General features: G+C 33.5%; 1 protein-coding gene, 1 long non-coding RNA gene and 1 pseudogene across 3 annotated transcripts; 2 read left to right on the forward strand and 1 right to left on the reverse strand.

The window, feature by feature from the left end:
- The first annotated feature begins 5,993 nt into the window (after window positions 1–5,993).
- LOC143303442 (uncharacterized) lies at window positions 5,994–7,103 on the forward strand. Its single transcript, XR_013059722.1, has 2 exons — window positions 5,994–6,301; window positions 6,456–7,103. It is a non-coding gene; the product is annotated as an uncharacterized LOC143303442 (long non-coding RNA).
- A 105-nt stretch (window positions 7,104–7,208) lies between these two features.
- LOC117165004 (mitochondrial inner membrane protease ATP23 homolog) lies at window positions 7,209–8,875 on the reverse strand. The gene is made up of 5 exons (XM_033348455.2): window positions 8,520–8,875; window positions 8,105–8,150; window positions 7,946–8,027; window positions 7,653–7,877; window positions 7,209–7,512 (listed from the first exon to the last, which is right to left on the reverse strand). Exons 1-5 carry the CDS (start codon window positions 8,734–8,736, stop codon window positions 7,315–7,317), a joined length of 768 nt encoding a protein of 255 aa, XP_033204346.2. The 5' UTR covers window positions 8,737–8,875; the 3' UTR covers window positions 7,209–7,314.
- A 2,167-nt stretch (window positions 8,876–11,042) lies between these two features.
- LOC117165001 (lachesin-like) lies at window positions 11,043–14,127 on the forward strand (annotated as a pseudogene). The gene is made up of 5 exons (XR_013059810.1): window positions 11,043–11,284; window positions 11,598–11,840; window positions 11,923–12,179; window positions 12,248–12,620; window positions 13,796–14,127. The product of XR_013059810.1 is annotated as a lachesin-like (transcript).
- The last annotated feature ends 149 nt before the right edge of the window (window positions 14,128–14,276 follow it).

The following is a 14,276-nucleotide window of genomic DNA, read 5'->3' on the forward strand; positions in this document are numbered from 1 at the left end:
AGCAATTAAGTTAGAAAAATTTACCAAATGTCCAGCTGGACAAATTGCAAAGTACAAATTAAATAACAATTAAAAAGAAAAACAAATACGAATATGGAATTATATTTGTAGCGGCGCTCGACAGCAAACTTTCCAACGGTTTCTCTCTCGTGGCTCGCTACACAAAGACCCTATCCTTCGGACAAGATGATTGCCAGATATCGATACATTTTTTCAGAATATTTTCAGCTAACCTAAGGACCCGCTATAAATCTTAGGATTTATTTAGCTAAGGTCCTCCAAAGGAACAAATAATCTTTGCCTTTACAGCCCCTATACCTACCACCCACTACGGGAAGATACTGGAAATCTGCTTTCCCCACGTACGACGCTTTCTGCTAGAAACTTTCTCTCAAGGACGGTTAGCATCCTTTTTCAACCAACGACTCAAAATTTAGCCAATTAACAGCGACGTTCATTTCCCTCGCTTTCCGAACCAATGCTTTCCTCAACGAATCCGATGATCTCGTATCCTTAGACACACCCGATCATAGTTTTTCCTATGCAGCACCATCGTGATGAAAAGTCAGTCGCGAGACGCCTGTCCAAATTGATAGTTGGTAGTTGATAGCAAGCACTGATCCGAGTCGCTCGACATCTCAGGCAATCGTCGTCCGAACTCGTAGCGCATGTCGAATCGTATCTACCCGAGTTCGAACTTGTAATCGCGAACCGTAGTTAATAACCGCGAGTTTTACGCCAAGTGTACTCATCGAATATAGTTGTTAATAAATATTTATTGTTAAACAAATTCGAATGTTCCTTCGATATCAATCACGCCCTTCAGATTTGTAACAGATTGATAGATCGGTATTTCATATTTCATACGCACATTTTAGATACTTAAGATTTAACGAATCTTCGGGAACATGCGACCAGCTACCGTACTTTGAGGCGGAAATGGTATATTGAGAGAAATTGAAGACAACTACAGTTGGAAAGTTGTGCTTGCAGCGCAACTTGGTATTAATGGCCAACAGTTCTGTCAAAGTTGGCCACAATCTCCATGATGTCTTTCGAAAGTTGCAACACCTTCTCGGATTGCGAATCTCTTTTCGGCGAAAATCGTGAAAATCGTAAAATACGGTTGTTATAAATCACGGTATCATTAATCCTCTAACACTTGAAACCTTTTTGTAAAAATTAATCACGCGCAGATGCTACACGACTTTTTTCCGGTAAAATAGATCGTTTTAATAGGTTCGACGTTTATTCGATAGTTTCGATAGCTTTACACGAGATGTACAAGCAACGATAAGCTTTGATTTTAGTCATCCGCTCGCTATATACGCATACGTACATACACGAAACGATCATTTACCAAAAGAAATCATTGGCTAAGTGCGTGACAAGCTGACACCTTTCTCGTTAGTTCGCTATAAATCAGAATGACTTTCAATCGGCTGGACAGTTTCATTAAAAACACTCTAAACCAGGTCATCGATGAACTTCGACACCTAAGTTTGCCGCTTTGCCTTTCAACTTCCTACCGAGTGTCACGTGCAGGACGTAGCACTTAAAAGTGAACGCTATATGTGTGCCAGTCTTTTATTTTACATAGTTTCTCGGTAAAAAAACGTTTGACACGGTGAATTCAGGTCGACCCTCTGTAATTTGACAGCATCCGGCCTAAAAGGCTTTGCAACGTCTTCGATGATCCGTTTTCGCCGGTGTTAAATCACAAAAGACGTGGCTTCTTCATAACATTGCCAGAGACCTTCATATTTAGGTGAAACGCGAGAAATTTTCTACGATGGCAAAGGATTTACTCAAAGGATTTCATGAAAGCTCCAAGATTCCTTAACTTCGATTCTTCGCCTTTCGTACTATCCTCTCGCGTTCGCCATTAAAATTACAACTTTTACTTCATAGTTTTCACATAAAAATACGAAAATATCACAGAACTGGTAGATTTTTACGATCGTTTGGCAACAAATACCTTATTTTAAATAACTCGACTAAAGTTTTAAGTCTCGTAAGATTTCAAAAAACATTCGATCGAATATCTATATCGCGGCGATCTTCCCGACATAGAATAAAGTAGCAGCCATATCTACTCAGAGTTTTATAACTCATATTCATAAATCAAACTCGTGCGTTATCACACCCTTGTCTCTCTGGCTTTCAAAGATCACATCCGTGTCTATATTTTTCTGATACACGCGGGACATATGAATTTTTAGTAGAAAAAGGATCCTTCCTTTTCCTCCCAGTACTCGTTCCTTATCTTCTTCGTAACACAATTCTTGGTATTATGGATATTAATAAATATAAGAACATATATCTGTCCATTTTTAATATATGTTCGTATATTTGAAAACTTACACTTGCCAGTTCTGTATACTGAAATTGTTAAAGTACATGGAGTACTTGTTATATTAAAGTAAAGACAACAGAAAATAAAGATTAGTTAAAATGCAACTATACTAATATTAAGTTAATAATTTATAACTGCCGATTATTAGTAACAGTAAAAACGTACGTGACACAGAGCAACTTTTCAATGAGTAACTATTCATTTCGTAATAGTGAAATGTGGAACATTTCTCGAGTCAAGAAAAGCGTATTCCTTCCCCTTGTTATTTTGTATTATCAGGTTGACAGAGCACGTGCACCGAGTTTCAGAAACTCGGTTGGATGTCGCCAAAGCATTGCAGGGCTTCGCGATAGGCAGGAATTTTCTACTATCAGGACGATGGAGCGTAGAAGTCAAGGAATGAAGGAGAGACATGTTCTTTAGCATTCGTCGAGCACATTTATCAGAAAAAGTCAGTCGGCAAGAAATGGCCGTTCGTATTTGTACTGTACACGTGAAGCAACGACGCGACGCTCAAGTTGCTGGTGGTAAATGACGAATGAACTGAAATAGATGACTCTCGTGAGCAGATTGCAGAAAAAGTTAGCGCAAGGACGTTAATAACAGATCATTTTCACGTGAAAACTTTAATCGCTTGATTTAAGATTTCGTGGATTTATCAATGTTGAGTGAAATTTGCGATGTACACGAAGTGTGTGTCGCTTCTGTGCCGCATAGGTGCGTGAAGAAAATCTCACGATAGTCACGACTTCATACGTAACATTCGTGTTTCTGTTTAAAAGCTTCGGACTTTTCATCTAGATCAATATATATCAATATTTTATATTCACAGAACTTGATCTTTTCCATAAAACTTGATCTTTTCAGCTATTAAAACAAACTACATTCACAAGTTTTCCATTTGATTTTCACTTTGTCTTTTCACGAAATAATTTATTCGGTTCCTTCACAGATTGGAGTAACACACGTATGTTTCGATGAATTATTGAAAATGCAATTTTCAGCCCGCGCCCTGACACGTGACAATTCGCAGAGGATTGAAAATGATCGCCAGGTTATGGGAAGTAAAGGCGTATTTCTTTTAAACGCGGCAAAAAAGTAGCAGGTCGAGCGAAACGAAGTAATATGGTAGCACTTCGTGCCTCTACGATGGCGATGTTACACGGACAATCGGAGAAAAGAGATACCCGAACGATTTATCATGTCCCACATGGTCCGTGTCGTACATTTTCTCTCTTCTTCTTCTTCTTCTTCTTCTTCTTCTTCTTCTTCTTCTTCTTCTTGTACTTCTTCTTCTTCTTCTTCTTCTTCTTCTTTTTCTTTTTACCTCAGCCGATGCTATCTTTCGTTTTAAAGGGCTATATCGAACGCTTCAAAGCAGAAAATTCCACATGAATTCCGGTCAAAATAAAACAAAGGTAACAATATATAGTAATAATCGTTTTAGAGAAAAAGTATAAAACAACAGATGAGCTATGTATGGCAATTAGAGTAAAATGGCAAAATCCGGAGGAGTGGGTATTCTCAGAGATAGCAGTTTCGTGAAACTTAAGATAATTTAAGAATAAATTTATGGACAACATCTCTCTCTCTCTCTCTCTTTCTTTCTAACGCTATATGTGTTTCAAGATCTATGCATCTATATCTCTTAAATTCCACTTTATTTCTTATTTCTTTAACATTCTACTCTATTTCCTGATAATAGACTACTTGTAACAATTATCAATTTCAAATCAAAGTGTTAAATGGAAATCAAATGATAATCCTTTGTCCTCGTAGGGAAATTTCATATATTCGTTTAAATAAAATAAAAGCTATTACGAGAGGAGATACTAAATCCTTTTTAATGCAACGTAGCAGATAATTATTCAAAATTACGATCGATATAAAAAGTCAAAAAAGAAAAATTCACCTTGCGTGGAAATATTAAATTACAAAGCATAATCTACAAGTTTACAGCTGACGACGTAATATATTCTTTTAACGAACATCTATAAGTTATTTCTTCGTGTTTCTCGGCTCATATTTAACACGTGTTCTACTGACTAATTGAATGCTTTCTCCGTTATACCCGGTGATCTCGACAGCCCAATTAACTTGAATAGTCTCGCGAGTCCTGTTTAATGAATGGAAACGAAAAATAAAGAGACTTTATATTTTCTGATCTTTTACTTTTGTATAATAATTTATTATTGCAAAAATTACCTCGCAATAGAAAATTAACATTGATTATTGTACTATCATTTCGTAGAGTTCCCACGTTGATTAAAATTTTACAAAGAATATTTTGAATCTAGTAATTCAATATAGAATATAGAATATAGAATAGTATAGCGAAAATTAAGAACGAACATAATTGAAATATATTATGTTCAACTAATAAAAATAGTTGACTCGAAATAAAATGTGTTAAAAAAAAATTGAAAGATTGTTATCTTATTAAATCTACTGCAGTCGCTCATACATCAACCAGTGTTTGCTGTAATTATTTTTATTCCTACAGAAACGCATTCGTTTCCATCTGCTATGGTAATCCATCTACTTCTCCATGAAATCAATCTATTTTGAGATTAAAAGACAAAATTATCAGTACAAAAGCGAAATAAATTTTCAGAAAATACAATTTTGCTCTTTTTGTAAGTCTTCGTAAGCGGATATTAATTTATAATAATGTTCCACATTTATAGCTGGAAATATTTTCGAGTGATATAAATATGTATTATGTTTCTTCAGTTAACAAGGATCCTACATTTACCAAAAGATACAACTAAAATTAAATAAATAAATATACATAAGAAGCTACATAAGAAGAATATACATAATATAAATATACATAAGGAGAAGAAAGATTTTATTTACTAGAATTCCTAAAAATTAACACCGAGATAGAGAAACAGGAACGTCGAATAGAATATTCAAGATCTAGGAAAATCGTCAAATATCTTTTAGAAGCAATTAAAGTTCTCTAATTTGAGGGAAAAATTAGCGCGGAAACTTTTCTTCAAGCGCTCATTCTAAACTCTGGGCTTGGCAAGCGTTTATGATGTCTGTAATTACTGCCTGTTGAATGGGAGCAACAAAAATCCAACCTTCTGTGCAGCTCATTCTTGCCTATCAAATTCCTTATTCTATTAATATTTTATCGATACTCCAGAAACATTTTATATTTTCAATGAAAATCATCTATCATCATATATCCTAAATATTGAACACGCAAATATTATAAAAATTTATTAGGAAAAAGGAATTTTTATTATTTTTCGTAGTATCTTCGATATTGAATTTCAATGATGTGACGTATTTATTTTTTGCAATGTAATTTCTGTTTTATAAAATGAAATTCTTCTCCGTAAAGTAGGAAGCAAATACCACTTCGCGATCGTGTACACTTGTTCCTGATTGATCGGTACTAATGCCCTTGTCTAACACGAGCATATATGTAGGATATATATGCATACATATGTATCCACTTTTATTACACAATATTTCGCTCTTTGTACCACACGCGATATACGTCTATCCTTGTCTCACATTATTGCGCTTATTGTTTCATACACCGTATATGTCTATTTTTATCTCGCACTATCGTGTTGCTTGTCTATGGACAAATCATGTATTGCCATCTATTGGATACAAAAGTAACAGTAATTTAGAGTATATACGGATAGATAGCAGTACATAATTACCGGCAGAGTACGTTGTGATGTCGGCCTACCGACGCCTTGCTGTTTTACCGACATAAGCAATTTTTTATCTCTCGCTTCTTCGTATATGACATCCGAGATCCAGGTATGCGAACGCGAGCCCCATTGTCAATCTTAATATCAACATCCATCAAGGAGGAGCTGCATCTTCATGTAGACCAGCATCTGACGTACAGCGATGAGCAGGGTATAAAACGACCTGTATTACTAGGCCTAACTCATTCTTTCATTGTGAAACCTCGTATGTGTCGCTATTTTCATTGCGTTATCAATTCTTAGCGTTAGCGTTACCATTGTTAATATATCTTATAGCATATAAGATTTGTAATAATCATATCAGTTTTGGATTCTTTATTATTGAATATAAGGATTTTAATATAAGTTCTTGTTAATAGTTGAAGATTCTATTCAGGCGACGAAGTAGAGAGAAATAGAAATTATAAATTTAGTGCTCGTAAATTTGAGTTGCAAAGAGGTCCACCGCATAACTCTTGGGTGACGGGAGTGAGGAGATCCGCACGCTGTGGAAGCAATTCTGTACCTTAGTTTTAATTATTACTAATAGCCCAATATTGAAGATGCATTACATCGATCGTAAGAGTCAGTTGCGGAAACCTGAACTGTGGAAAAGCCATCCAAAATAACTGAGGACACTCATATCATCACGCCCGTCGTAGGTAGGTAGATACGTAGGTAGGCTAAAAGTAGAATCGCTCCAGACGACTGTTACATCAGAAATTTACACCATCTTCTCCTACCTCCTGGAAACTACAGTCCATCGACGCACACCCGAGTCCCCCCAACCTCAAGGATTTCTGCATACACGATTCGACAAACGATATGAATCTTAGGTATCGCCAAGCTATACTTCACGCCTATTATGGCGTGAATATATAGGCTCTATGCTACGTTTTTCGATAAAATAATGGTTAAATTGATCAAATAAATAAATTTTTACGCTAAAGCCTCGATTCAAAGATGTTTTTGTTTTCGAAAACTTCTTGCATAAAATTATCAACAAAAATCATACTTTTCTTGCTTCATATAGAGATCTTCGAAATTATCATTAAAAGGTTAGATGTATATACAGAATAAATATACAATTAAATACACTATCATAATGAGAATAATAAGAATGATAACAACTATTTTCATAGGCGAGTATTAAAATGATATAACAAAATCATATTATTTCTTAGTAAGTGTACTATTTTGAGGTGCATAACCTGAGAGCACTTTTATAAAAAATATATTTTATTCTGAATATCCATAATATGGCCCCTCATAGTATGCTTTCTCCATATCCATTGAATTTCGTCGAAGTCGTCTTCCAACGGGTTCTAAATCATTATAACACTTGGTAAAAACTCGCATCACAGCGTCCATTGCTTCCTCCTTTGGTATATTTTTTATAGCAATTAGTGACCTAACAGCCTTGTCCATAACACAGTCCTAAAGCAAAAATATAACTATAATAACAATTGTATAATATGATTATAATATATTCTATAATGTAAAATGGGATTAATATATTTTATTTGCATGAAGGGGAATATTTTGTACAATATGTACAATATATGTACAATACTTACCTGATGTGCCTTTTTAATATGAAAAGGTGAAGCAGTTCCTCGATACCATGCACCAAAAAAACTACAATGACATTGATTAGCTGCTCTTATTTCCGTACAAGCTAAATGATCTATATTGTTTAGATCAAGTTTGTTACGGCAATAATCAAACATATGTATCATCTCATGACTTAAAGTGCTTTGAACTCGATTTCTGCTCCTAGCAGTGTTTTGGCAAATTATAATCTAAAAAATATGAAATATTTTATATTACTTACATATTGATACATACAAAGATTTTTAATAACATTTACCTGATTTGTGTCAGGATCATAACCACCAGTAACTGTATTATCACATATTTCACATGAAATATGACGACCAAGATCAACTTCACTGAAATTATCTATCACTTATTTACTTCCTAGAATATAACAGAATAAGAAAGTATATAAAATCTAAATATTACTTACCATCCTGAACTTTTTAATGCTGCTAACATTAGTTTCACTAGAGGACCTAAAATATATATAATTTATTACTTACATAATTCTTTGATTAATATATAGCATATACTGTATAATATAAGTGATATAAACATATATATATTAATATTTGTATACAAGCAAAATTATAATATTAAATATGAGTTTTCCAATTTTGCTTCAGAGAAATTTTCTCATAATTACAGTTTTTAATTTAAGAAAAATATGTAGCAAATTTTGTTTTTCTTTGTAATATGAATTTTTGTTTATTTTTAATGTCAAAATAATATTTCTGTTGAGCACAGTTGAGATTTGAAAAATATAATAACCATGTAGTACAATAATAACCAAAGTAGAACAAACTTATTAAAAAAATGTTTAGAAATAGATAGAAGAATCTTACTCTTTTTTACACAGTTATAAACATTAATTTCACAGTTTATCTTCTCGTAATTTTTCCTTTTTTCATTAAAAGTAATTACATCAAACCAAGTACGGGATTGGTTTTCGCCACTTTGATTTTTTCTGCCTGGATAAAGATCAGAATATTCTATTTCTTCAATATTACTACGTTTCTCAGAATCTGATTGTTTTTCATTTTTTTCATTTTTGACAGTCATTATTTGAAAATATTAGTCTATATTATTGCTTTGAAGAGCACTAGTTACAAAAACAATCGAAATATAGGTTATGATACGGTATTACGTCATAGAACCTAGAACTAACACGTACATATGAACAGATACAGTGTTACAACATATACTGGAGATAAGTAGGGTGATCGCCGGAGAGCATTGCAGAAATTCAACCAAAAGTACGAAATTGGCTAAAATCAGACGTTTAGAAAATGTGCAGCGGAAACGCAACGCCATACTAGAGTAGTTTTAAGTTATTAGATTATTATACACAAAATTAAGAACTCATTGTAAAATTGTACTATTATTGCTTATGAATTGAATTAAATAAAACAATCTAATATTGCAAATGGACGTCTAACCATATAAAATCTTTTCAATATCCACGATCCTCAAATCTTTTTCAATTTTCATAGGTTTAAAGAATAAGTTATAAAAAGAGACAAAAGATTTCGAGAAAATTGGTAAGTATTGATAAGTATTAAGAGAATAAAATATCATGAGAGGTATTCGAAACTTTTTTAAATTCTTGGAAACGACGTGATCTTCTCTGAGAAAATTAAATATTAGTATAGGAGGTGGTACAATTTCGCCAATCCTTGAAAATGATGTATTCCAGGAATTTTTCGAAGTTGAAATTTTTGTGTTTTGTTTTGATATAATATGTGTAACATATATGTTATTATGAGCTCAGAATATGCGGTTTGCTGGAAATAAGTCACAATATCGTAGATGTTTGTATACAACAAAGAAAAACTGCACTGAAATTACTCAGTAGTCATTACTCATGATCTATCAACGAGTAAAAATTACAGTACAATATTATATAAATTTGTAAGTATGGGACGCGGAAAAAAATTGAAAGAGTCTAAAAAAAAAACAAATTCTTGAACTAAAACAGCAACGGTTATCAGCAGTAAACATATCGAAAGTAATAAGAAGAAGTCGTAGAGTAATACACAATTTCTTAAAAAATGTTGAAGATTATGGCAAAAAGAAAAATACTGGTCGGCCGTCATCATTATCCGATCGTAGCATCCAACTCGCAGTTAACAACGAAACAAATAATGGAGAAATGTAGTATTAGTGCCAGTGTTTCAAGTGTTCGTCGAGTTCTACTATCCTGCAAAAATATCAAGAGGCTAAAACTGAAAAAGAAACCTTCGTTAACAACGAAACACAAAGTAGATCGTTTACGCTTTGCAAAAGAAAGAATGCATTGGAAAAAGAAATGGAGAAGGGTACTATTTTCAGACGAAAAAGGATTCAACTTGGATGGTTCTGATGGGTTCTAATATTATTTTCATGATATGTCAGCAATTCGACGACAAATGGGAGGAGGCAGCGTGATGGTTTGGGTCGGCATCGGTTATTTCGGCAAGATAAATACCTAGTTCATCAATGGGAGAATGAATAGTGTCCGATACATAAGTTTAATCAAAGAACAAATAAACAATCATGCAGAACGCATTTCTGGAACTGATTACATCCTTCAACAAGATAATGCATCTGTACACACATCAAGATTGGTCCAATCATATTGTAATGAAAATAATATATCTATTTTGTCGTGGCCCGAAGCTCCTGGGACCTTAATATTATCGAAAATTGCTGGACAGAGCTTGTTCACGATGTATACACGAATGAAAAGCAGTATCAAAACGTATAAGAATGGGATAGGTTAAGTCAAAATTATATCCAGAAACTGTATAAATCGATACCAAATCATATAATAGAAGTAATAGAAAATAAAGGGGGATGTACCCATTATTAAATAAGTATATATGTTTGACAAGTAATTATTGTTAATTACAATTTATGTTGATTATTAATTTTCATATTGTATATATGTTATCATTTCGTTCTTAAAATAAAACAATTTTTTTTGTTACACACTAAACCTCATAATATTTTTAATTATTTTCAACGAACCGCACATTCTAAGCTCATAATGTTTTAATATTATACGTTACAGACGAAAAACTTTACACGCGTCATTGAGAAATTAAAGATAGCACACCTGGGTTATCTTTTTGACAAGAAGTGTATGCACAATATAAATGCGTTACAAATTTTTGAATGAACGCAAAATATATTATATATACAACTATTAACTTAATTAAGGCTATTATTATTAACGATAGAAAATTGTATGATAAAAAAAATAAAATATTTAAACAACTGTTATAAAGATATGATTTTAGAGCCTTTAATGTATATCATACGTTTTAAATATTTTAGGAACAGTATTTCGCTTGATTAAAGACGTCATTAGCCATATTTATTTTCGATCAACAAACACGTGTTAATATAGTACTTCCTTTTCATTGTTATACTCTTGCGCTATTTGACAACCGACGATATTTAATGTTGTCAATGTTATTAACATTGGTTAACAAATGGAAATAATATTAATAAGAAAGAGGTGAAGATTGTTATTATTATTTTCGCGTTGTTGGAACATTGTAACAACAAGAGTGTGTCATAATGAAGATTTTTTATACATTTTTAACATTCGCCTCTTTATATGCAGGTAAAGAACAAAGAGATTCATGTGCACATACTATTCTGTACATACTAGTTTCTAATATAAATTTGATAAGTTTGTCTTTATCTGTTGAATGAAACAGATTTCCATCAATCCTTGTGCGAAATTTAATGTTTATAGAATATCCTTGCATGCAATTTATTTAATGCGATATTTACACAAGATTACAGAGTGAATTCCATGTTATATTTCTGTATGCACATGGAATATTATTATTTAGAATCTAGAATATTGCAATGTGTTTGTATATAATTAAACTAACATCTTTAAATAGAAACAGTATTATCATATTTTTCAGTTAAGAGTCAGCGTATGCCAACAATATCTTACATTTCACAAGAGCAAATTAAAGATACTGGTGAAACTGTAGAGTTCCCATTGCTCAGTGCTAAATGGATCTGATTTTCCAGTTATATGGACAAAAATTAATAAAAATGCTCTTAATGATCAATTACCACTTTCACATGGTAGTACTTTAATTATAAGAGATACTAGATTTACACTCAAATATGATGATACCTTATCTACCTTTAGATTACAGGTAATATAATATTATGTGCAATACATATCGTACTTTTATTGTTTAACGTGTAATTCAAATAGTAATATAATATATACTTCAGATAAAAGATATTCAAGAAACTGATGCTGGATTTTATCAATATAAAATTTTGATTTCTTTGAATAATTATGTATCTGCAAATGTTGAACTGCAAGTTCGTAAACCATCCATTGTAAGTGACAATTCAACCAGAGCTATAGTTGTTACTGAAGGACAGCCTGTGCAACTTGACTGTTATGCTGGTGGCTTTCCTGCACCTAGAATCTCATGGTGTAGGGAAAATAATGCCATATTACCAACTGGTGGATTAATTTATCAGTAGGTAGTTATTTTTTGTTCTATGGACATTTAACGACCTTTTTAAATAACAAATCAAAATATTACAGTGGCAATATATTGAAAATTCCTATAATTCATAAGGAAGATAGTGGGACATATTATTGTATAGCTGAAAATGGAGTAGGACATGAAGCTAGACGTAATATTAGTGTTGAAGTTGAATTTGCACCTGTAATCACAACACCAAGACCACGACTTGGTCAAGCTTTACTACATGACATGGATTTAGAATGCCATGTAGAAGCTTATCCTCCACTAGCTATTGTTTGGTTAAAAGGCGATGTTCAACTTTTACAACTACAGATCAATATATTGATACAACAATTAGAGTGATCACAATTGGAAAAAAATAATATGGAGAATATGTATGCAGAGCTGCCAATAAATTGGGAACTGCAGAAACAAAGATCGAATTGTTTGGTGTGTATTATGAATTTTATATATATATTTATACAAGTTTAGTAATATAAGTCATTTATGAAATGTTGCTTTTGTTTTTCCACTTGCAATTATATGTATACAAGGTATTTTGTTTAACTGAAAATAGTAGAATATTTCACAAGGAATTAAAGTTATCAAAAAAATATTTTAACAAAAGTTCTTTGGTTTGAAGACAGACATCATATGAAGTAAATTATTTTTTTGCAGATCAAACAGTGTGAGAGATTCTAAAGTTAACTTCATATTTTTGAATGAATATATATATGTAATATCGTGATATAATATATTTACAAGGAATGGATGATACAGATGTTAATCGGACAGAAAAAGACGATTGTTGTTCAACCTGAACTATTCACACCAAACGTACAGAAAACAGCACAACTAAATAATTAGATTAATTAGATAACGACTCGACTTTCACAAAATGCAATCAACACTCTCTCGGCAACGCCACTCGCAAACTCTGTTTGTTGATTCCTTTTTTCCCGTCCCTTGGCAACCGCTCGTGGCCAAGATCACGTAGGCCTCCTCTTTCCAAAACTACGCGATCGAAAACAAACGCCTCGGCTCTCGCGACATTCCACGCGGTTCACCCGCCAACTCCCAGGCCTCTCACTCACGATACTACATATATATATGTTGGAGATGAAAGGACACAGGAGCCTTGCCTTTGGAACTTTGGGAAAATCCCTTAACACTGTAATCTAAGAGATCTGCCCGAGCAGCCGAACTAAACGGACGTGTAAAACAGTACTTCAGAGAAAGTGTGGCAAGTGGGGAAAAACAAGTTGCGAACAACAACACCCATAGCCAAATGGTGGAAATCCGTGTCTTCTACTAAGAAGACTATTATTAAGTCTAAAATGCAACAACACATCCCACCGATAAAAATAATTAGTAAAGATGAACATACTACATAAACAAAGCGACAAACATATCAAAACCAAGCCAGTCACTAAACGAAGAACAGGAGTGCTCAGTTACAAACGAAATTGAGATGGAACCAATACCGAATAACAAACTAACCCACCAAGATGAAAGCTGGAAAGTGGCAAGTTACAACAAAAAACGAAAAATAACACCAAACACAAACGTTAAGAAAGCTATAGAAGCAGAAAGACAATAATGACTACAAGAAATTACACTCTGAGACTCCTTCAGCGCACTGCCAGAAGAGAAAGAAACAGACCAGGCCGGAAAACCAATAATCCACATCGCCAAACCACCGCCAATTTACATTGAAGCTCAAATAATAGATCCCTTCATTGAACTACTTAACAACACGGCAGGAAAAGAAAATTACCAGAGTCTGGAGCATACGTGTGCCGTGGACTTGAAAAGGAGATACCCGAAGAGGAGCGACAACTATTGGTGGAGCGATGAGCTCGCTACATTAAGGAGCGAAACTATAAGAGCTAGAAGAAGAGCCCAGCGGTATTATGGCGTCTGGGAGTCTGTGGTTCTATATGGTGCACCGATATGAGCCTCCTCCCTGGGAAGAGAAACAGTCACGGGGACTTTAATAGTAAGCCCAAGATATTCCGACTGAGCGAGGTAGACACGTGCGACTGCGGAGAGATAGAAACCCCTCATCATATCTTGGAAGATTGTCCAATCTTCAACGAAGATAGG

This window comes from Bombus vancouverensis, chromosome 12 (genome assembly GCF_051014615.1).
Source record: "Bombus vancouverensis nearcticus chromosome 12, iyBomVanc1_principal, whole genome shotgun sequence".
NCBI classification, from domain to species: domain Eukaryota; kingdom Metazoa; phylum Arthropoda; class Insecta; order Hymenoptera; family Apidae; genus Bombus; species Bombus vancouverensis.

Bases quoted from the DNA above. Each gene is read 5' to 3' on its own strand.
- LOC117165004 (XM_033348455.2), bottom strand. From the start codon at position 8,736: ATGACTGTCAAAAATGAAAAAAATGAAAAACAATCAGATTCTGAGAAA. The intron at 8,151-8,519 runs GTAAGATTCTTC...TATATATTTTAG, and splicing joins TTATAACTGTGTAAAAAAGA to GTCCTCTAGTGAAACTAATG. The intron at 7,513-7,652 runs GTAAGTATTGTA...TTTTTGCTTTAG, and splicing joins ATATTAAAAAGGCACATCAG to GACTGTGTTATGGACAAGGC.